At 38.6% G+C, this 24204-nt stretch overlaps 1 protein-coding gene across 1 annotated transcript in view; it reads right to left on the reverse strand.

Moving 5' to 3' along the window:
* Window positions 1-24204, reverse strand: part of LOC150094573 (integrin alpha-9-like) — a 670422-nt gene that overhangs the window by 491391 nt on the left and 154827 nt on the right. Inside the window, exon 6 of the mRNA XM_090411817.1 lies at window positions 11705-11753. Within this exon, the coding sequence (XP_090267943.1) occupies window positions 11705-11753 (49 nt within the window). The remainder of the gene's footprint in view (window positions 1-11704; window positions 11754-24204) is intronic.

Here is a 24204-nt window from a genome sequence, read left to right on the forward strand (position 1 = left end):
TTCATCCTGGAGGAGTCAATTTAAATACTAGAGGGATAGTGCAGATTCAAGGTTTTTAGAGGTTTCGGAGGAGAGTCTATTCTAAATATTGAGTACTCTGGATGTCAGTAAAGCTGTGGGACTGGATGGTATTTCACCACGAGTTTTGAATGAATGTGCTAGGGAACTGACAGTGCCTTTAACCTGGCTTTTCAATGAAAGTCTGGCTATAGGAAAGGTGCCCAGGGAATGGAAGTAAGGTAAAACAGTGCCATTGCGTAAGAGTGCTAGCAGACTGGAAATGTCTAATTATAGGCCAGTTTCTGTGTCATCAGTAGTTAAGATCTTGGAGAAATTAGTGAGAGACTGTATACAACATTGCACAGATGAGGATAATGTTATCTGTGTGAGTCAACATGGATTTGTTAAGGGGCACTCTTGTTTCAGTAATATGCTAGCCTTTTATAATAAAGTTAAAAGAGCAGTAGATGAGGGAAAGGCATATACTGCCATTTTCTTGGATTTAGCGAAGGCATTTGACAGAGTGCCACATGATAAGCTAATATATAAGTTGCAGCACATGGGTTTGGATGTCGGGTTGGTCAACTGGATTCAGGATGGGCTGTCACAATAGGTATCAGAGAGTTGTGTATGGTGGGGCAGTTTCAACGAGGCAGAGGGTTACAAGTGTGGTCACACAGGGCTCAGTATTGGGACCGATATTGTTTAACCTTTAAATCAATGACTTTGTCAGTGGATTGCAGGGGGATGTTCAGTTGTTTGTGGATGATGTGAAGCTGGGAAGGGTTATTAGTAATGATGCAGATGTGGTAATACTACCAGAGGTTTTGAATAAGCCAGATAGATGGGCAAATGAATGGAGATTTTGGTTTAATGCAGTAAAATGTAAGGTCTTGAGGTTGGGGAAATATCGATGGGATGCTGCATACTCTATTGGAGAAGATATACTAGAGGAAGTAGGGGAGACAAGAGATCTGGGGTTGATGACTGATAGAAACCTGAAATTCAGGAGACATATTGGAAAGGTGATGAAGGCAACACAGAGGATTGCTGCAATAATGAGAATGACACTGACCTACAGAGATAAAAGAGTTATCATTCCATTGCATAAACCCCTGATCAGACTACACTTGGAGATTGTTCTATTGTTCTTGGACTATTGTTCTCAAATTTGGTCTCCAGGATTTGAAGGGGATAAATTAACTGTGGAAAGGATACAAAGGCAGATAACAAAGATGGTCTCAGGACTGTGCAATGTTAGTTATGAGGATCAGTTGAGGAAATGTGGACTGCAGAGTTTGGTGGATAGAAGAAGGAGAGGTGATATGATTGAGACTTTTAAAGTGTTGAGAGGTGGTTACAGGGTTGACACTGATGAGTTCTTTCACCTGGTTGAACAGCAGGAAGGAGTGATGACAAGGAGCTAACCCTGGAAGTTACAAAAGGAAACTGTGAGCAAGAGGAGAGGAGTGGTTTCTTTGCATGGAGAGTGGTTGAACCATGGAATGCATTGCCTGATAGAGTGGTGAGAGCGAGAACGGTCAATGAGTTTAAGGGGTGGTATGATAGACTTTCTGTTTCCTATGAGGGACCTCCCACAATGAGTCTTTTGACTCCATGGAAGCCTCAATAATAATAATAGTTATTATTATATATGCTGATTAAGTGCTCATTCAATAATTTTACTATATCCTTTGCAGCTGTTAGTCTGCTGCCATGACTATCGATCAATGTTAATTTGCCGCAATTATCCTTCCTCTTGCTTGCCATGTAGCCAAAAAATTCACTTGAATTAACCTTTGCCCAACCAGCCAATTTCCTCTCATAATGCACCTTTACTTTCTTTACCATGCTTGTGACCTTTCTAGCTCACACTTTATACTCTTCATGGATCTGATCACCACCAACTGTCTTGTTCCAACTATGTAACATTTTCTTTTCCAGCACAGCTTGCCTGATTTCAATCCTACTCTATTTACTTGCTTAACCCTCAGTATGCAGTCATACATTTGTTTTGTCAGATATTGCCATGTTTCCATGCACTGTAGACATCTTTTCTGCTCAGCTCATCTACCAAACGTACTGATGCTAAATGACTACAGAGCTTCCTATAATCACCTGCTTTATACTTCCATGTGTCCATTTTTGGTAATGATCTTTTCTTGTTTCATTACTTCCCAAACAAGTACCTCATGATCACTCACCAACCGCCGCAGTGTCAACACTTCATTAACAACCTCTTGAAGTTATCACCAATTCAAAAAAAAAAAAGCCTCTAGTTGCTTAAATCATGTGCTGCTTAAGAGATTTATCTCTGAGAAATTCCACAAACTCGCTCTTCTTGTTCCCATACATTATCTCCTCCTTCCATTCTATATTCCTGTAATTAAAGTCTCCTATCAGGATCACATTCTATTTTACATGCCCAACTCTTTTCCTTAGCATTTCAAAGTCTGTATTCTCTGCATGGCCTATAACAGCATTCTACCAGATATACTAACTTGTCCTTCTAATTCTATTCCCGACATCACATGCTCCTCAGACAACTCCAAGTTTCACTTATTCCAATTACTTTTGGGCACACAGTCTCAATCAATGCAAGAAACTTGGCTCTCTTGTTTTGAATATTTCTTACGTTTGTGTATAAACATAACAATCACTGTGTGTTTGAGGCCATCCTAGCAGCACCAACATTCTCTATTCTAGCTGCTATGCCACACCTCTCTCTTCAGTCTGACCACTCCTGTTTCACTGATTTTGACTGTGATTATCATTCCTGTCTCAGCCTCACTTTTATGCATTCCATCACCTTGTGCTGCTGCAACCACACCTTCAACCTCATAACCATCTTCCTCCTACTGTACAATTTGTTGATTTGTGCTATCCTGTTTCACAAGTAGACTCTGATCATTTGATACCCTTCTTGACGGTGCCTTCTCAGAAAACAATAGCCTTAAAATGCCCAACACCAAACCCATTCAAATGTAATCCATCAGCTTATACCATTTGAACTTCCCTTCAAATTCACTCCACAGATTTACAAATTGAAGTCCTTTTGCCTCACACAACTCGGCCATCTTACTATTCATTATCTCTGCATGGAGATAATGAATAGTAAGAATAAAAAAGAACAAAACATGAGACTGAGTGGTTAGAGAAGTAAATGGTGGATGAAGCAAAAGAAAGTGACAAAAGAAAGAAGCAAAAGAAAGTGGAGAGTAAGCAGAGTGTGAAAATGCAAAAGCATGAGATTAAGTATCAGAATTTGTACTGTAATTCAGTGATAAGCAGAGTCATGAGGTGAGTGCAATGAAATGGTGTTTTACTGGTGCTGACAAAGAATTTCAGTGATGTTGTAAGGAAGCAGTGTGAAAGATATTTATTTTTGCTGGTACAAATGATATAGCAGGTGACAAGGTGTGGTATGCAAGAAGACTAGTGCTGCAAAAAAGAAGAGAGAGGAGGTATGCAGCGAGTCTTTTGTTATGGTATAGAGGTAAGTTAAAATGGAGAGCTATGATCTTGAATGAATCACTGTGCAGATTGTGCCGAATTTGGAAAGAAGAACTTGTATAAGGCAGATGGATAGCTTTCATCTGAATGAATCTGGTGACAATTGGTCTCTTAAAAAAAGTGTTGTTCTGTGAGCATTCAGAAATTCAGAGAGTCTGGGAAACTGGAATGTTTAGGGGGTATGCAAGTGAGCATATGTCAAATTAGCATTGAGGTTAGTGAGTGGGAGAGTGATCACATGATGCTAACATGATCACAAAGTGTAAGGGAGGTTGTGGGATGAAGGGAGTATTACAGTTCATGTATACTAATGCCAGAAGTGTTTGAAATTTTGGCACAGAGTTTTTGAAATTGGTTAGCACAACTTGGCCAGTAGTTACAGGCATTAGTAAGACTTGGTTGACTGAGGATGATGTGGTCATAGGAATAGAGTGCAAAGATATGGTGTCTTCAGAGAGGACAGAAGGAACAGGCAGAGGAGAGGGGTTGCTAATGATAGCAAAGGAATAAAAGCCAAACATAATAGAACATTGGGGAACAGGGATTCAGAGGGCAGTTCATTTCAGGCTATCTGATATGGGATAGAGACCAACAGGATTAAATATGTAGTTGGTTGTTTCTGTAATGTGAGTATAAGGGAGAATGTAGATGACATGTACTCAAATTAGCATGAGTACAGGTTGAGTAATTATGAGGAATTTCAACTGTGGGATAAATTGGGAGAAGGAATAGTCACAGGCAGGACATCTGCTGAGAGATGATTACCTACTTTTTGAACACGAGATTCAAAAGTGCCAGATCCTATCATTGCATCAGAGAGGCTTAACATTAACCAATCTAGCTATGCTGCCTCCACTTATAGAAATTATCATATAGTCTTGACCTGGGAGATTGCCAGACATATAGAATTTTCTGTTAAGAAGAGATGTATATGGAATTACTTAGCAGATGATTATGACTAGCTGAGGAGACAGCTTTCAGTGGAGCATGGCATAAGAATTTGGAGGTGAAAGATGATTGGTGGTGGTAATGTATGGGAGATGGTCAAGGGTGTTAGAGTTAGATAGATGAATAGCTTCAATAAGTAGGAGTTGCACACAAAGAAAAGGTTGTGGTGGGATTATAAAGAAAACGGTGATCAGCATACCCATGAGCAGTTGAAACACAGGCAAGAGGGGACCTGTATGGTAAGAAGGGCCAAAGCTAATTATGAGAGAAAGTTAACTAATTGATTGATGAAACCAAAAGAAATCCTAAAGAATTATTTCAATATGTGACACATAAAAAGAGGAATGACTATAGAAGGATGATTTTAAAAAATGCTGATGGTTGAGAGGTAACAGAACCAAATAGTTGAATTACTGAGTGAGCATTTTGCAGGGGTGTACCATCTGGATCAATGCCTGATGTGACATTGACTTATAAGAAAATAGAGATTGAAGATAGGGAATTTTTAAAATATTGCAGAACCTCAATATGAACACAGCCCACATCAACCTGTGTATTACAACATGCAAGCAATTATCAGCTTCTCTGACCAAGCTATTTAATTTAAGCCTGAGTACTGAGAAGGTACCAGTGGTGTGGAAAGAGAGCAAAATAGTCCCATTCCAAAAAGGAGGCTCTGAGATAGAAATAGCAAATTATGCATCATCAGCATCTTAGGAGAGGTGGTTAAGGTATTGCAGAAATTGGTGAAGACAGAATTCAGGACTGGGTGGATAGAAATATGATACTCTATAAGGGGCAACATGGTTTTGTGAAGGGTAGGTCTTGCCTTAGTAATCTGCTTACTTTTTATAATAAAGTGAAAATTATTATTACACGACACTTGCGTGCTACCCAAAAAACTCATCACAGCACGAAAATGATGTTGGATAAGGGAAATGACTACTTAGTGCTATTGCTAGACTTTGCAAATGCATTTGACAAGATCACACATAGAACTCTATTGCATAAATTAGAGCAAATGGAATGGATATGAAAATTGTGATTCTGGATTAGAGGATGGCTGATGGATAGATATCAAGGATTGATTTTTTTGAAGAATTTGAGCCCAGGAATAGGCAAGTACCAGTGGGGTGTATCACAGGGCTCAGTACATTGTCCTCTGCTGTTTAATTTGTATTATCAATGATTTGACAGGAAGTATTCAGTTTGCTGATGCTAAACTTGAAAGAGTAATGGTAAATGCAGGTGATGCAGAGATCTTGCAGGATGACAGACTAGCATTATGGGCAAAGGTAAATGGCTACCAGTACACCTCACTGGTACTTGCCAGTTTAATATAGCGAAGTTTAAGGTGATGCACTTTGGGAAGAGACTAGAAGCTCTGTACTATACCGGACTGCAGGGAACTGATGAGGCCAGGGATTTTGGATAGGAAGTTTAAGTTTAGAGGGCATATTGCAAACATAACTGAAACAGCACATCAGATTATGTGGTTGAAGAAATGTGGAGTGCAGAGTTTTGTGGATAAGAGGAAGGGAGGTGATATGATAGAGACATTTAAGTAAGTGAGAGGATTTTATCAGATTAATTACCAGAGAGGGCGCTAGTGGGTCAAGCACTATGGACGTGTTTTGAAGAGCTCCTGATTCAGATAAGTTTTACTAGGAATAATTAAGTATATATGCGTAATTGTTTAAGTGTTTTGAAGAGCTCCTGATTCAGATAAGTTTTACTAGGAATAATTAAGTATATATGCGTAATTGTTTAAGTAAGAGTGGCTGTAAACGTTGTATGCTACCGATATTATTAGTGTGGGGGTTTTTTTCTTGCTTAAACTAAATACGAAAACGTTAATATTAGACCTAGTAACCTGCAAAGAAAAAAAAAAAAAAAAAAATGGCGGCGGATTGTCATTCCATGATTTTAATTTGGATTTCAGTCGGTTCGTTAACTGTGAGGTCTGTTATATGTATTCCTTCGATTACATAAATGATTTGTGGATGTTTAGTGTGGATGGAAGAAGAGTGTGTGCGAAATGTGACCTGAACGAGGAATTGATGAATGCGAATATGAAGTTGATAACAAAAAGTGCTAGTACCGATTGTGTCGCGAGTGCACGTTTGAAAGAGAAGGATGGTGAGTAAGACAGGCGAAAACATGTTAAAAATCAGGAAAAAAGAAAAAGAGCGATTTGACAACCGTAACGGATGTTAAAAGGGACGAAAGTGAGGCAGAAAGAAACGAAATTGAGAAAACGAATGGAAGTAGAAATGGCGTGATACGGAAATCGCAAGTAAAAAAAATCGAAAAAATGAATTATAGCGAAAAAAGAATGACTGATGGCGAAAGTTGGACGCAGGTTGGAATGAAAGTACTGAACCAAAGAAAGATGAATCACTGTAAAAGTGAGAAGAATGATAGTGAAAGTAGGACAAATGTTAGTCCGAAAGTACGGAAACAAAAGAAGGATGAATGAGAGGGAAAGTGAGAAGAGGGGGTCAAGAGTTAGAAAGATTTAATGATAGAGAGAATGTGTCGCGAGGTTCAGAAGGTGAATTGGATTTGATGAAGCAAGAAATGAAATGGATGTGGAATGAAATTAAGAGAATTCAGGTCAAAACTATTAAAATAAATCATGATGGCATGAAAGAGTTAACAAAAGATGAGCGAGTGGCATTGTATGGCGACTCCATTATTAAAGGTGTGCTAGAGGACAAAATGCACAAGGTATGTTTTCCAGGCGGTAAAATGAGTAGAGTGATTGAGGCATTGAATATGAGGTGGGAACGAGCAAAAGAGTTAATTGTATTAATTGGTACAAACGATTTGAGAGAGAACAAAGAGCATGTCAAAATGAATGTCAGGAGACTGCTTGGAAAGATAAAGGAGAATAGTGTGACAGGAAGGCTGGTCAGTGTGTTGCCTAGGTATGATTGTGGTGAAATGAGGCGGAGAGCAAGGATTATGAATGATATTCTGGCTGAAATGTGTGAGGAGATGGGAGTACAGTTTGTTAATGTGTGGAATGAGTTTGAGGGACGAAGTGAGCTGTATGGGAGCGATGGACTGCATTTGAGTGGTTATGGTGTGAATCGCTTGGAGAGACTGCTGCTGGAAAGTGGAGAAGTGAATAGAGAGAATGAATCAGATCAAGAGGGGAGTGATGTGGAAGAGCAGGAGAGTAAGACAGGAGAGATTGAAGGAGTGGAAATGAATGGGGAAGTGAGTGGTATGAGTATAGAAAATGAGAGAATGGGTGTGCAAGAGAAGCAGGGAAACGGGGAGGCTCAGGGTGGACAGGGATACACAGCGTGAGAAAGGTGGATGCTCCAAGAGGAGGTGAGAACATGTGTAGGCAGGAAAGTAATGGGATGATCAGGGATCAAAAGGAAACAGATGGAATTGCAAAGGGTTCTAAAATGAAGAAACAGAAAGGGAAATGGCCCAAGTCCAGCATGGAGAGATCACATCGAGTGAGTGGTATCAGTGGAACTAGCTGTAGATCCAGAAATGAGTTGTGTTTGTATACCAATGCTAGAAGTATAAGAAACAAGGTGGATGAAATGGTTGCACTAATTGCGTCTGTGCACCCAGAGATTGTCGGAATAGGTGAGACATGGTTAGATGAGGACGACATCCTGACAGGAATAGAGATGGAAAGGTATGATGTGTTTCGTGAGGATAAAAGGGGTAAAAAGGGAGGGAGAGTGCTATTGATGATAGAGAAAGAGTTATGTCCATACAAGGTAGAGATGCAAGAGGGAAATAGGGTCAGTGGTTTTGAGTGAGTATGGTGTGAGATAGAGGTGAATAAAATCAAATACTTGGTGAGATGTTGTTATAGACCTGGTAATGTAGATGGTGGTGATAGTGAAATGTATAGTCAAATAAGCCAATCAAATGAGAAAAGGGTGATCATTATGGGTGATTTTAATTATGGCAATATAGACTGGAATGAAGAGATAGCAACTGGAAGTAAACAAAATGAGTTTCTTGAGTTTTTGAGGGATAACTACCTCTGGCAGTATGCAACAGATGGCACAAGAGGATTAAGGGTCTTGGATTTGGTCATCTCATCGGAGGATGTAATTATCAATCAGGTATCAAATCATCCACCAATTGGTGAAAGTGACCATGAGGTGATTACTTGGGTGGTTGCCAGCAGTGCAAGGACCCCTGTGAAAAAAGGGTATATGTGGAACTACAAGGGGGGGTGATTATGAAGAGCTCAGGAGACAGCTTGCAGGTGTAGCATGGAATGAGGAGTTAGCTTTAAAAGAGATCAATGCAGCTTGGGGGATTTTCAAAAAATATTTAGTGGATGCAATGTCTAAAAGTATACCACGGGTGAGAAGGTTAAATAAGGTAGGTGTGAGATGGATGAATAAAGAGATTAAGCATGCAATACAGAGAAAAAGGGCATTGTGGCGGCAGCATAAGATAAGTGGAAGTAACCAATTTCATGAGATCTACAAAGACCAGGCAAGGCAGGTGACTTGGTTGGTGAGAGTAGCTAAAGAGAGGTATGAACAGCAGTTAGCTAATGAAGCTAAAAAGAATCCTAGGGAGTTCTTTCGATATGTAGCCAGCAAAAGAAAGAATGATTATGGAAGGATGACACTGATTGGAGGAAATGGTATAAAGACAGCTGTTGCAGAATGTGTGGTGGAGATACTTAATGAGCAGTTCATAAAGATCTTTCAATCTTGTGAATGTGACTTCATGGAGAGATTAAGAGCAGTTGATGATGGGGAGGAGAGACTGCCTGTAAGTGAGCAAGATGTGTTTGGGGAGTTGAGTAAACTAGATGTAAATAAGGCTGTGGAACTTGATAATATATCACTGCATATTCTGAAGAAATGTGCCAGAGAGTTGATACCTGCCTTGACATATTTTTTTAATACGAGTCTTGCACTTGGTGAAGTCCCTAAAGAGTGGAAAGAGGGCAAGATTGTGCCACTTCATAAAGGAGGTGATCGAACTCAAGCATCAAACAATAGGCCTATCTGTGTGTCAGGTGTTGTGGTTAAGTTGTTCGAGAAGCTTGTGAGAACTAGGATCCAGAGTTGGGTTGACAACAATGGTATAATCTTTGATGGACAGCATGGATTTGCTAAAGGGAGGTTGTGTTTTAGTAATCTACTTATTACAATAAAGTGACTGCTTCCTTGGACAGAGGAGAAGGATACACAGTAATATACTTGGATTTCGCAAAAGCTTTTGATAGAGTACCTCATGATAAGTTGACAGTCAAAGTAGAGCAGATGGGGTTGGATATTAGATTAGTGCATTGGATTGGAGACTGGCTATCTGATAGGTATCAACAAGTTGTGTATGGGGGTGCAATATCCAGGAAAAGGAAAGTCACTAGTGGAGTGCCTCAGTGATCTGTTTTAGGGCAATTACTATTTAACTTGTATATTAATGATATTGGCGAAGATTTGGATGGAGATATTCAGTTGTTTGCAGATGATGCAAAGTTGGGACGAACCATAAAGAGTAGTGAAGATGTTGTGGCCCTGCAAGAAGACTTGAATAAAGTGAGTGATTGGGCAAACAAATGGGGATGCGAGTTCAATGTTGCAAAATGTAAGGTTTTAAAATTTGGAAAACAAAGATAGGATGCAGAATTTATGCTTGGTGAGAATATATTGTTGGAAGTAGAGAAAATAAGAGATCTGGGGGTGATAGTGGATAAGGATCTAAAATTTAGGGGACACATCGCCAAATTTGAAGACAACACAAAGACTTCTGGGAATGATGCGGAGGACACTGACGTGTAGAAATAGGGAGATTCTTGTTCCATTGTATAAGGCTTTGATTAGGCCACACATGGACTATTGTGCCCAGATTTGGTCACCTGGTTTTCAGAAGAATGAAGAGATGGTGGAAAGGGTCCAAAGGCGACTGACTAAGGTAGTCTCTGACCTCTGGAATGTCGAGTATGAGGAAAGATTGAAAAGATGTAATTTGCAGAGTCTAGTGGAGAGAAGGAAGAGGGGAGATATGATAGAGGCCTACAAGTTGGTAAGGGGTTGTTATAGGATCAATGGTGGAGAAGTTCTACAGAGAATAGTGGGAGATCAGGGGAAAACCAGAGGTCATCCCTTTAAACTGTATAAAGAGGGTGTGAGTAGGGGAGTGAGAGGCAGGTTTTTTTCGTGCAGAGTTGTGAATGATTGGAATGCCTTGCCTGAGAATGTGGTGTCTGCAAGGAGTTTGAATGTGTTTAAGATGCGGTATGATGAGATGTGTGTGAGATAAAAGGACCTCCTAGATGAGTCTTTGACTCCATGAGGTCTTGTTTAATAATAATTAATCCATTTGGGTTAATCTGATTTTATCAGATTAACCCAACTGGATGGAATGTATTACCAGAATGTGTTGTTGTTAATATAAGGAGTGTGAAGGATTTTAAGATTTTTTATTTAATTTTATTTTAAGATTCTTTATTCAACTGACAACATATTTATTAATAAATATGTTGTCAGTTGAATGAACCTGCCACAATGAGTCTGTCAACTCCATGGAGAGTGTAATAATAATGAATAATAATAATGGTCATTTCCACTGCGTTATTCATACAGTCATTCATATTTAACTATTTATTAACTTCATTCATATAACTAAAGTCATTCATATTGCTTGTAACACCAACTTCCTTGTAATTAGATTATCATGCATCTAGTCTTAACACTATCATTCTTCTTACTCTCTTCCCACTTCTAGCATTTGCTCACAAAACACTTTTGACAAACATCCTCCTGTTTCATTTTCCTTCCATAAATCTTTCATTCTGCAAAGGCCATACATTTTGCACACACTGCAGCAACATATTCATGCACATTAAAATTGTCCTGCATTGTTTTGTGCATTGGTGCAATGATACACAATAAATTGCACACAGCACATTAAGAACAGTACCTTTACAGTTAATAAAACAAACATTCATAAATATAACAAAGTAAAAAGAACAACTTTTTATATCGGAAGAACTTATCTTTCAAACATTCTTGAAAACTTTTTTTGAAGACTGGTTGTCAGGCTTCAAAGAATGTTACTATGTTCTGCTAGCATCAGACACTTTTTTTTTTTTAAATTCTTTACTCTGGCAAGAAGTCAATGAATTCTATGTAACAGTATTATTTTTCAACAGGATAAATAGAAATAAATCTGCATAAATAATATATATATATATATATATCACTAAAGCAAAATTCCAAAAAATGTATTGATATACCAGTCCACTCAAGAAATCCGGGAGCACCTAGAAATAATCCTTTTTCTTTCTGAAAATAAATAAAAAGAACCTATTTATACATATTTATAGACACACACACATATTTATACATGGATGGATGGATAGGGAGAAACTGCATGCAAACAGTGGGTACTCAAAGACACAATGAATGTGTCTCTGTGTACAGACAAAGGAATAAGATGGAATGGAACAAAAGGAGAAAAAATTGAATCTGTAGAAAACTGTGGCATGGAGTGTTGGGTGGGGGAGAAAGAGGTATTATTATTATTCAGGCCTTCATGGAATCAAAACTCATTGTGGGAGATCCTGCCTAAGAAACATAAAAGTCTATCATACCACTCCTTGAACCCATTGACCTTTCTTGCTCTCACCACTATTAGGCAATGCATTCCACAGTTCAACCACCCTCCATACAAAGAAACCACTCCTCACCCTCTTCCTCACAGCTTCCTTTTGCAACTTCCAGGAATGGCCCCTTGTCATTGCTCCTTCCAGCTGTTCCACCAAGTGAGAGAACTCCCCAGTGTCAACCCTGTAACTACCTCTCAACAGTTTAAAAGTCTCAATCATATCCCCTCTCCTGCTATCCACCAAACTGTGTAGTCCATATTCCCTAGCTGATCCTCATAACTAACATACATTGAACAGTCCTGAAACCATCTTTGTTATACGTCACTGTACCCTTTCCACAGTTAACTTATCCCCTTCAAATCCTGGGGACCAAATTTGAGAACAATAGTCCAAGTGCAGTCTGATCAGGGGTTTATATAATGGAATGCCAACTATTATCTCTGCAGATCAGCATCCTTCTCAGTATTGCAGCAATACTCTGGATTACCTTCACCATTTTTGCCATATGTTCCCTGAATTTCAGTTTTCTATCAGTCACCACCCCCAGATCGGTCTCTCTTACTTCCTCCAGTACAGCTCCTTCAATCGAGTATGTAGCCTCCCATTGATGTATCCCAATCTTCAAGACTTTACATTTTGCTGCATTAAACCGATACCCCATTCATTTGCCCAACTGTAGTGTATTCAAATCCTCTTGCAGGGTTGCTGCATCTGCACTATTACTAATAACCCTTCCTAGCTTCACATCATCTGCAAACAACTGAATATCTCCTTGCACTCCACTGTCAATCTCATTGCTGTAAAAGTTAAACAATGCAGTTCCCTGTACTGAGCTCTGCCTCCTTCATATTGCCCCACCATAAACAACTCTTTAATACCTATCAGATAGCCAATCCTGAAACCAGTTGACTTACCTGACATCTAAAACCATGTGCTTCAACTTAAATATCACCACATCATGTGGCACTCTGTCAGATGTCTTTGCAAAATCCAAAAATTGGCAGAATATGCCTTTCCCTCATCCCGCTTGTCACATTATTATAATAGGCAATCATGTTACTAAAGCAAGAGCCTACCCCCTTAACAAATTCATATCGACTCTCCCAGAGAACATTACTCTCATCTGCCCAAGGCTGTCTATGGTCTCTCACTAATTTCTCCAAAATCTTAATAGCTATTGATGAAACACAATCTGGCCTCTAGTTAGACACATGTAGTCTACTACCACCCTTATGCAATGGCACTATCTTGCCTTCCTTCCATTCCTTGGGTACCTTTCAAACTTTCATTGAAAAGCCAGGTCAATGGAGCTGTTAGTTCTTTAGCACATTCTCTCAAAACCCATGATGAAATACCATCCAGTCCCACAGCTTTAACTGACATCCAGGGTACTCAGTATTTGGAACACAATCACTTCTTGCACCTCTAAACCTTGAGCCTGCCCTATCCCTCTAGTATTAAAACTTACTTCTCCACGATGAAATACTCCAATAATGTATTTATTGAACAACTCTGCTATGTCCTCTGCATCACTCACTATTCCCATTTTTATTCCACAATCATTTCTCTTCCTTCTGGCTACATAGCTAAAAAATTCCCTAGGATCTCTTCTCCTATTCCAGTTTCACCTTCCTTACCATATTAGTCACTCTCCTGGCCCAAGTCTTATATTCTTCATGCATTTGCTCTCCACCTCTCTCCTTATATCTCTTCCATAATCTCTTTTTCACTTGCAGTTCCTGTTTGATATTGTTTGTCATCCACTTTACACCAAATTGTGTCATCTTCTTCACTCGTGGAATACAGCTTACTATTGCTGCTAACAAATATTCCTTAACAATTTTTCGCTCACTAATGATAATAAGGCCTTCCAATTCTGCCCTCCATGAAATTGCCCCAAGTTTATATCTAAGACTATCATAATCACCTGCCTTATAATTCCACATATGCTTACTTATTTTTTGATACTCCTGCATGTCTATTCATCTTCCAAGTCAAAATCACATGGTTACTCTCTGCAACAGGGGGATGAGATATCATCTCAGTTATTATCACCTCTTCTGATGCTATGACCAAAAATAAATTCTTAAACCTCTTATTCCCTTTATTACATGTTGCCTAAGACATCTGTCCCTCAAGAATTCTAGAAATTCCATTCCCTTATTACTACATGCATTTTCCACTTCCCAACTTATACTGCTGTAGATAAAATCTACCATAATCTCCCATGTATGAACAAAGATAGGAATGCAAAAGACATATCTGAGAAGCAGTGCTAGTAAGACTTGTTACAGACTCAGAGGCCAGCTACCATATTTCTTTATGCATACCATTCCTGGCATTTGTTTACAAATTCCAGGAATGGTATGCATAAAGAAATATGGAAAAATTCTTAAATTAAATGAGACAAGGTAATCTCATGCAATGTCCAGACAATATCCTGAAAACAACCAATGGTGGAGAGATTTCTGCCAATGAAAACATCACAGCTCATTGATATACTCTATATATCATTGCACAACTATCCTACTTTTATGAAGATGGCTAAACCAAAACAGTCCTCAAGCAATAAATACACTCACCATTTTTTATTTGTGTCAATTTAACAGTATTTTAAATTTTATAGATTATATTTTTATTATCTTTTAAAATATGTAGTCTTTACTTTGTTTTCACATTCTAATTTTGCTTTCAAAGTTGTTTTATATTTTTAGTTATTTTAAATATATCGATTAAATAAATTGAGAGGGCGCTAGTAAGTCAAGCGCTAAGGACGTGTTTTGGAGAGCTCCTGATTCAGATAAGTTTTACTAGGAATAATTAAGTATATATGCGTAATTGTTTAAGTAAGAGTGGCTGTAAACGTTGTACGCTACCGATATTATTAATGTGGGTTTTTTTTCCTTGCTTAAACTAAATACGAAAACGTTCATATTAGACCTAGTAACCTGCAGAGAAAAAAAAAAAAATGGCGGCGGCATTGTCATTCCATGATTTTAATTTGGATTTCAGTCGGTTCGTTAAGTGTGAGGTCAGTTATATGTATTCCTTCGATTACATAAATGATTTGTGGATGTTTAGTGCGGATAGAAGAAGGGTGTGTGCGAAATGTGCCTGAACGAGGAATTGATGAATGCGAATATGAAGTTGATGACAGAAAGGGCTAGTACCGATTGTGCGCGAGTGCACGTTTGAAAGAGAAGGATGGCTAGTAAGACAGGCGAAAAAATGTTAAAAAATCAGGAAAAAAGAAAAAGAGCGATTTGACAACTGTAACGGATGTTAAAAGGGACGAAAGTGAGGCGGAAAGAAACGAAATTGAGAGAACGAATGAAAGTAGAAATGACATGATGCAGAAATCGCAAGTAAAAAAAATTGAAAGAATAAATGATAGCGAAAAAAAATGACTGATGGCGAAAATTGGACGCATGTTGGAACGAAAATACTGAACCAAAGAGAGATGAATGACAGTAAAAGTGAGAAGAATGATAGCGAAAGTTGGACGCATGTTAGTCCGAAAGTACGGAAACAAAGAAGGATGAATGAGAGGGAAAGTGAGAAGAGGGGGTCGAGAGTTAGAAAGTTAGAAAGATTTAATGATAGAGAGAATGTGTCGCGAGGTTCGGAAGGTGAATTGGATTGGATGAAGCAAGAAATGAAATGGATGCGGAATGAAATTAAGAGAATTCAGGTCAAAACTATTAAAATAAATCATGATGGCATGAAAGAGTTAACAAAAGATGAGCGAGTGGCATTGTATGGAGACTCCATTATTAAAGGTGTGCTAGAGGATAAAATGCACAAGTTATGTTTTCCAGGCGGTAAAATGAGTAGAGTGATTGAGGCATTGAATATGAGGCGGGAACGAGCAAAAGAGTTAATTGTATTAATTGGTACAAATGATTTGAGAGAGAACAAAGAGCATGTCAAAATGAATGTCAGGAGACTGCTTGGAAAGACAAAGGAGAATAGTGTGACAGGAAGGGTGGTCAGTGTTTTGCCTAGGTATGATTGTGGTGAAATGAGGCAGAGAGCAAGGATTATGAATGATATTCTGGCTGAAATGTGTGAGGAGATTGGAGTACAGTTTGTTAATGTGTGGAATGAGTTTGAGGGACGAAGTGAGCTGTATGGGAGCGATGGACTGCATTTGAGTGGTTATGGTGCGAGTCGCTTGGAGAGACTGCTGCTGGAAAGTGGAGAAGTGAATAGAGAGAATGAATCAGATCAAGAGGGGAGTGATGTGGAAGAGCAGGAGAGTAAGACAGGAGAGATTGAAGGAGTGGAAATGAATGAGGAAGTGAGTGGTATGAGTATAGAAAATGAGAGAATGGGTGTGCAAGAGGAGCAGGGAAACGGGGAGGCTCAGGGTGGACAGGGATACACAGCGTGAGAAAGGTGGATGCTCCAAGAAGAGGTGAGAGCACGTGTATGCAGGAAAGTAATGGGATGATCAGGGATCAAAAGGAAACAGATGAAATTGCAAAGGGTTCTAAAATAAAGAAGCAGAAAGGGAAATGGCCCCAGTCCAGCATGGAGAGATCACATCGAATGAGTGGTATCAGTGGAACTAGCTGTAGATCCAGAAATGAGTTGTTGTGTTTGTATACCAATGCTAGAAGTATAAGAAACAAGGCAGATGAAATGGTTGCACTAATTGTGTCTGTGCACCCAGAGATTGTCGGAATAAGTGAGACATGGTTAGATGAGGATGAAATCCTGACAGGAATAGAGATGGAAAGGTATGATGTGTTTCGTGAGGATAGAAGGGGTAAAAAGGGAGGGGGAGTGCTATTGATGATAGAGAAAGAGTTATGTCCATACAAGGTAGAAATGCAAGAGGGAAATGGGGCCAGTGGATTTGAGGTATGGTGTAAGATTGAGGTGAATAGAATCAAATACTTGGTGGGATGTTGTTATAGACCTGGTAATGTGGATGGTGGTGATAGTGAAATGTATAGTCAAATAAGCCAAGCAAATGAGAAAAGGGTGATCATTATGGGTGATTTTAATTATGGCAATATAGACTGGAATGAAGAGATAGCAACTGGAAGTAAAGAAAATGAGTTTCTTGAGTTTTTGAGGGATAACTACCTCAGACAGTATGTAACAGAGGGCACAAGAGGATTAAGGGTCTTGGATTTGGTCATCTCATCAGAGGATGTAATTATCAATGAGGTATCAAATCATCCACCAATTGGTGAAAGTGACCATGAAAGTGACTGCTGGCAACCACCCAGTGATTACTTGGATGGTTGCCAGCAGTGCAAGGACCCCTGTGAAAAAAGGGTATATGTGGAACTACAAGGGGGGTGATTATGAAGAGCTCAGGAGACAGCTTGCAGGTGTAGCATGGAAGGAGGGGTGAGATGGAAAAGAGATCAATGCAGCTTGGGAGATTTTCAAAAAATATTTAGTGGATGCAATGTCTAAATGTATACCACAGGTGAGAAGGTTAAATAAGGTAGGTGTGAGATGGATGAATAAAGAGATTAAGCATGCAATACAGAGAAAAAGGGCATTGTGGAGGCAGCATAAAAGAAGTGGAAGTAACCAATTTCATGAGATCTACAAAGACCAGGCAAGGAGGGTGACTTGGTTGGTGAGAGTAGCTAAAGAGAGGTATGAACAGCAGATAGCTAATGAAGCTAAAAAGAATCCTAGGGAGTTCTTTCGATATGTAGCCAGCAAAAGAAAGAATGATTATGGAAGGATGACATTGATTGGAGGAAATGGTATAAAGACAGCTGTTGCAGTATGTGTGGTGGAGATACTTAATGAGCAGTTCATAAAGATCTTTCAATCTTGTGAATGTGACTTCATGGAGAGATTAAGAGCAGTTGATGATGGGGAGGAGAGACTGACTGTAAGTGAGCAAGAGGTGTTTGGGGAGTTGAGTAAACTAGATGTAAATAAGGCTGTGGGACTTGATAATATATCACCACGTAATTTGAAGCAATGTGCCAGAGAGTTGACACCTGCCTTGACATATTTTTTTAATACGAGTCTTGCACTTGGTCAAGTCCCTAAAGAGTGGAAGGAGGGCAAGATTGTGCCACTTCATAAAGGAGGTGATCGAACTCGAGCATCAAACTATGGGCCTATCTGTGTGTCAGGTGTTGTGGTTAAGTTGTTGGAGAAGCTTGTGAGAACTAGGATCCAGAGTTGGGTTGACAACAATGGTATAATCTTTGATGGACAGCATGGATTTGCTAAAGGGAGGTTGTGTTTTAGTAATCTACTTACTTATTACAATAAAGTGACTGCTTCCTTGGACAGAGGAGAAGGATACACAGTAATATACTTGGATTTCGCAAAAGCTTTTGATAGAGTACCTCATGATAAGTTGACAGTCAAAGTAGAGCAGATGGGGTTGGATATTAGATTAGTGCATTGGATTGGAGACTGGCTATCTGATAGGTATCAACAAGTTGTGTATGGGGGTGCGATATCCAGGAAAAGGAAAGTCACTAGTGGAGTGCCTCAGGGATCTGTTTTAGGGCCATTACTATTTAACTTGTATATTAATGATATTGGCGAAGATTCGGATGGAGATATTCAGTTGTTTGCAGATGATGCAAAGTTGGGACGAACCATAAAGAGTAGTGAAGATGTTGTGGCCTTATAGAAAGACTTGAATAGATTGTGTGATTGGGCACAGAAATGGGGATGCGAGTTCAATGTTGCAAAATGTAAGGTTTTAAAATTTCGAAAACAAAGGTGGGATGCAGAATTTATGCTTGGTGAGAATATATTGTTGGAAGTAGAGGAAATAAGAGATCTGGGGGTGATAGTGGATAAGGATCTAAAATTTAGGTGATACATCGCCAAAATTGTGAAGACAACACAAAGACTTCTGGGAATGATGCGGAGGACACTGACGTGTAGAAGTAGGGAGATTCTTGTTCCCTTGTATAAGGGTTTGATTAGGCCACACATGGACTATTGTGCCCAGATTTGGTCACCTGGTTTTCAGAAGGATGAAGAGATGTTGGAAAGGGTCCAAAGGCGACTGACTAAGGTAGTTTCTGACCTCTGGAATGTCGAGTATGAGGAAAGATTGAAAAGATGTAATTTGCAGTCTAGTGGAGAGAAGGAAGAGGGGAGATATGATAGAGACCTACAAGTTGGTAAGGGGTTGTTATAGGATCAATGGTGGAGAAGTTCTACAGAGAATAGTGGGAGATCAGGGGAGAACCAGAGGTCATCCCTGGAAACTGTATAAAGAGGTTGTGAGTAGGGGAGTGTGAGGCAGGTTTTTTTTGTGCACAGCTGTGAATGATTGGAATGCCTTGCCTGAGAGGGTGGTGTCTGCAAGGAGTTTGAGTGTGTTTAAGACGCGGTATGATGAGATGTGTGCGAGATAAAAGGACCTCCTAGATGAGTCTTTGACTCCATGAGGTCTTGTTTAATAATAATAAATCCCATGTTGTAATCTTCATAAAAGCCTTTTATGCCATTATATGGAATTAGGTGAGATCTTTTAACCCTATTCAGCTTTTTGAGACTGAGTGAGCAGTTCAATCTCCACCAGTAGTTAATCAGTAATAACTGCCCCAAGATTACTAATTATAAGCAGCAACTAATGAAGAGACTGGCAAACAAGTGCTTCCATCTCTTGGTATACCTAACCCTAACAGGATATATTATTGTCTGAAATAGTATGTGTTCTCGAGTCAATTTTCTTGAGTTACCAGGAGGGGAAAACTTCTGGTCCATACCAGATATTAACTTGGGAACTGGTTGAAGGAAGGCTTAGAAAAGGTTTCTCTAGTTGGCAACTAGATGAATTTAAGTCTATCTTCATGCAGCTTGCAAAGAGGATGAAAATGCCACTTCCACTGAGTCATGATGCAGACTCAGCACAGTTAGTTTTAATAGTCTTAGATATCAACTTAGAAGTTCCATGGAGGAAATTGGAATTGGAAAAGGTGCAATTGGAAGGTGTTCTGCATTCCTGTCCTTCTGATGCATATCCACTATTTAGCTTTAATTCCTTAGCTATCAGAGAAATTATTTATTGGAATGAAACCTAATTTAGAGAGTCAGGAAACTAGATCATCTTCGGAGGAAAGCTGATGATGTGTATGCAAGTTCGGCTAGGATGTTTACATGTAATAGTGATATGAACATCAATGGGCATGGTTATGAATCTGCTAAATCTACACTTTGGGTTCAGGCATTTGAGTGTTTGTAGGGAGAGAAATGAGAATTGCACAACTCAGCCAAGCAGACTGCAGATATAAGTATGACAAAAACTGAGGAAGTAACTTGTTATGTCTATACAAATGCCAATAGCATTAGAAACAAAATTATTGAGTTTGTTTCTTTGGTAAACACACTATGGCCTAAAATTATTGGCATTAGTGAATCCTGGCTCTCATAGTAAGATGTAACTGGAATATAGTACAGAGGATATGGGGTTTTTAGGAATAACAGAAGAGATAGAGTAGGAGGTGTGCTATTAATCTTTATATTAGCTTTTTCGTTTGAAGCAGAGTTAGTTGATCACATAAAGCAAGGTATTTTTCTTCTAGAAAATCATCCATCCAGCATACAGGCAAATCAGTCTTCAGAATACATGCAATTTACAGACAAAAAATACTGTTGTTCATGGTGATAGGCAGTAGATGGAATTGACAGTAGTTGTGTGTAGTAAAAGAATTATGTAGCAGGGGAGATGTATATAGTGAAGTGCCCTCCTGCAATGAGCCCTTGGATTCCCTTGGAGGCGTTGCATTACTTATTATTATTAATAATAATAATTAATATCAGATGACTTGAATCCAGTTAGGAGAGAAGCACATGAAGGCAATGATGTTAATAACATTGTATGTAGTACTGAGTATATGGTTATCTGGTGTGAAGTGAAAAATAAGAAGATGAAATATATGGTGGTGGTTGGGATGGGAAAGGTTTGCTACAGACCAAGCAATTCAAGGTCATTTTGCAATGCATTTCTTCATCCCAAGATTATACCGATGAGTACTAAATGAGTAATTATTATTGGTAGCTTAAATTATCTAAATAATGACTTAGCAACAGAGAAAAATCATAAAAATGAAGGAGAATTTGAGGTGTTGCATGACAACTTTCTCAAGCAGAATGTGAAAGAAACAATTCCAGGACAAAGAGTGTTAAGATTTGATCATAGTGTTAGAAGGTGTCTCAGGTAAGGATGTGACTGTTTTGAAATAGGTTGGTGACAGTGATCATGCCATACTGACCTGAGAAGTAGTCAACTATATGAATGCTCCAATTAGGACAGGTTACATGCCGAACTACAAATCTGGAAATTGTGAAAAGCTCTGAAAAGCTGCTTAAGTGATGTGGTATCAATATATACCTAGAGTTCAAAGAACAAATAAAATGCAAGTCAAACGAATGTGCAATCTCATTAACAAAAGATGCATAAAAAGAAGATGTGTAAGGAATATCATGAAGATAAGAGTGAGAGGAATTATGAAATACATTCAACTCAGGCCAGAAAAATTATGACTATTATAATGTACAGAAAATTAAGTTGGAGTATAAAAAGAAATTGGCTGAACAGGCTAAAGACAACCCAAAATTATTTTATCATTATGCTGCAAGTAAAAGAAAGAATGAATGAATGAAAGAATAACTTTACTGAATGCTGAACAGCCATCAATCCAATGTTAGTATGTGTAAAGTTATGCAATATCTAACAGCATATTACATATATTAGTAGGATTATGCTTGGAGTAATATACATAATATGAGATCTTGGCTAGAGATCTTGGAGTCATGATGTATAGAGTGTTGAGGTTCAATGGTCACACAACAAAAATTGCAAATACGTCTGAGGATAATTGCCATGTCTAAACAAACACTGATATGTTACTATATGGAAGTCATTTTGCCTCTTTACCATGCTTTGACCCTACCTGGATGACTATGTGCAGACTAGGAATGTAGATTACAAGGATAGATTGAAAGTATGTGGACTACAGACACTGGTAACCAGAAGAAAGATCTATAAACTTTTGAAAGGGTGTTATAGGATATTAACTGATAAATTTTGTTATTATATCGAAGGCTGGAAGAGGACAAGGGGACATCCATGAAAATTAAGATTGTGCAGTTAAGAAGTGAGAGCTGAATTTCTCTCTCTCATAGAACCATGAGTCAGTGGAACGGTGTGTCTGCTAAAATAGTGAGGGCATCAAGTGTGAATGGGTTTAAGAGATGGTGACAACTACTGTGAGTATTGTATAGCCTCTCTCTCTATGACTCCTTGTCTCAATGGTCTAATAATAATAATCATTAGCAAAAACCCCTTTCCCCATCCTGTTCCTTCTGTCTTCTCTGAATATACTATATCCTTTGTATTCTATTCCTACATCATCCTCAGTCAAGCAAGTCGCTAATGCCTGTAACGTCTGGCCTAGCCAATGCCAAAACTCCTTACCCTTATTTCAAATACTTCTGACATTAGCATACATGAACTCTAATGCCCACTTCATCCTAATGACCTTCCTTACACCTTGTGTTGCTTAGCCCATTAAAGTAAAGAACTTGGGGTGCTACATTTAGCATCATATCACTCTCCCACTTACTAACCTCCAGGTGGACCAATACTCACCTGCATCCCCCTCAAACATTCTAGTTTCGCTGACTCTGCACTTTCAAACTCTCACTGGACAACACTTTCTCAAGACTCCTCACCTCAAATCCATTCAAATGTAATCCATCGAAAGTTATAATTCCTTTCATCAAACTCACTCCACACATCCACAATTAATTTTAATAATAGGTTCCATATTTCAAGAAATTTTGAACTTTATGTTATCTGAAACAGCTAAAAAAATATTAACAGTAATAAATAAGGATATTTCAACTGCTTACATGGATGATAACAAAAACTTCATTATTAAAAATAAATGAAATCACTAACTGATAATTTGATATATCTTAAGGCATCATTGATTTGCTTCCTTAATTAATAATTAAATAAAATAATCATGTCAAATTCATATAGAACTCAAGAAAGATAAGTGCTATTTTGAATAATAATTGGCAATATTTCATGAATTTTAGGGTTGCCCTATTTAGTTTTGATAATGAAGTGTGTCTGCATGATTTTGGGTGTGAATTCTGCATGATTTATTAGATGAAATTGCCTTATTTAAGTATAACACAATGGCAATCATGCGATCAACCACGTGGGCATCGACCAGTGTGTCTAGGCGAGCGGAGCGAAAATCAAATGGCATTAACGACATTAGCTTTTCAAAAATGATTCAATGTTGTGAATGCAATATGTATGAAAGTCAGAGTGTAAGAGATGTTTGTAGAGAGAGAGAGAGAATGAACGAGAGAAAGTATGGATTTGTCGGAAGTACAATATATTATTAGACCGCAAAGCAAAAAATGCAAAGCTGATTGAAAAGATAGAAGATGGTGTACATGAAAGAAACAGAAATGAAACAAAAGCTACAGAAACTGCGAAAGAAAGTATGACTGAGGAAATGGAAGAAAGGTGCAGCAGAATGAGAGGTAGCAAGACTGCAAGAGTGATAGAAAGTGAAATTGTCAGAATGCAAGATTTAATGAAACAGTTCTTGAAAATGAAATCGGGAATGTGCGGAGTGATGTTAGACGTCTAGTGGAAACTAAGAAGAGCATGCAAGAGAACAAAATGAAAGAAAAAAAAAAAAAGAGTAAGAGGTGACAAATGATTCCAGGTTGGCAGTATATGGAGACTCCATAATTAGACAACTAGTTACTGAGAGAGTAACTAAGGTCTACTCTCCAGGGGGGAGAAGAAGTGGCATTGAGCATGAGGAAGAAACAAGCAAGAGAGTTAGTCGTAATTATGGGAACGAATGATCTAAAGTGGACATAAGGAGGATGTGAGGAAGTACAATATATTATCAGAAGGTTATCTAGAAGAGTGAAAGATAACAGTGTAGTAGGAAAGGTTGCGAGTGTGTTGCCAAGGTATGACGATATGTATTTTAGTAAAAAGGTGCGACTTCATTTGTTTTTAACTTTGATTTTATTTTACTGGTGATATAACCCCCCACACACACACACACACAACTAGCACTGGTTTTTTAAAGTAAATATTAAGATTGCTGGCAGCGCAGTTGATATCTACATTA

Source organism: Typopeltis vanoorti, chromosome 22 (genome assembly GCF_054136105.1).
Source record: "Typopeltis vanoorti isolate ZY-2024b chromosome 22, IOZ_Tvanoo_1.0, whole genome shotgun sequence".
Classification (NCBI taxonomy): Eukaryota; Metazoa; Arthropoda; class Arachnida; order Uropygi; family Thelyphonidae; genus Typopeltis; species Typopeltis vanoorti.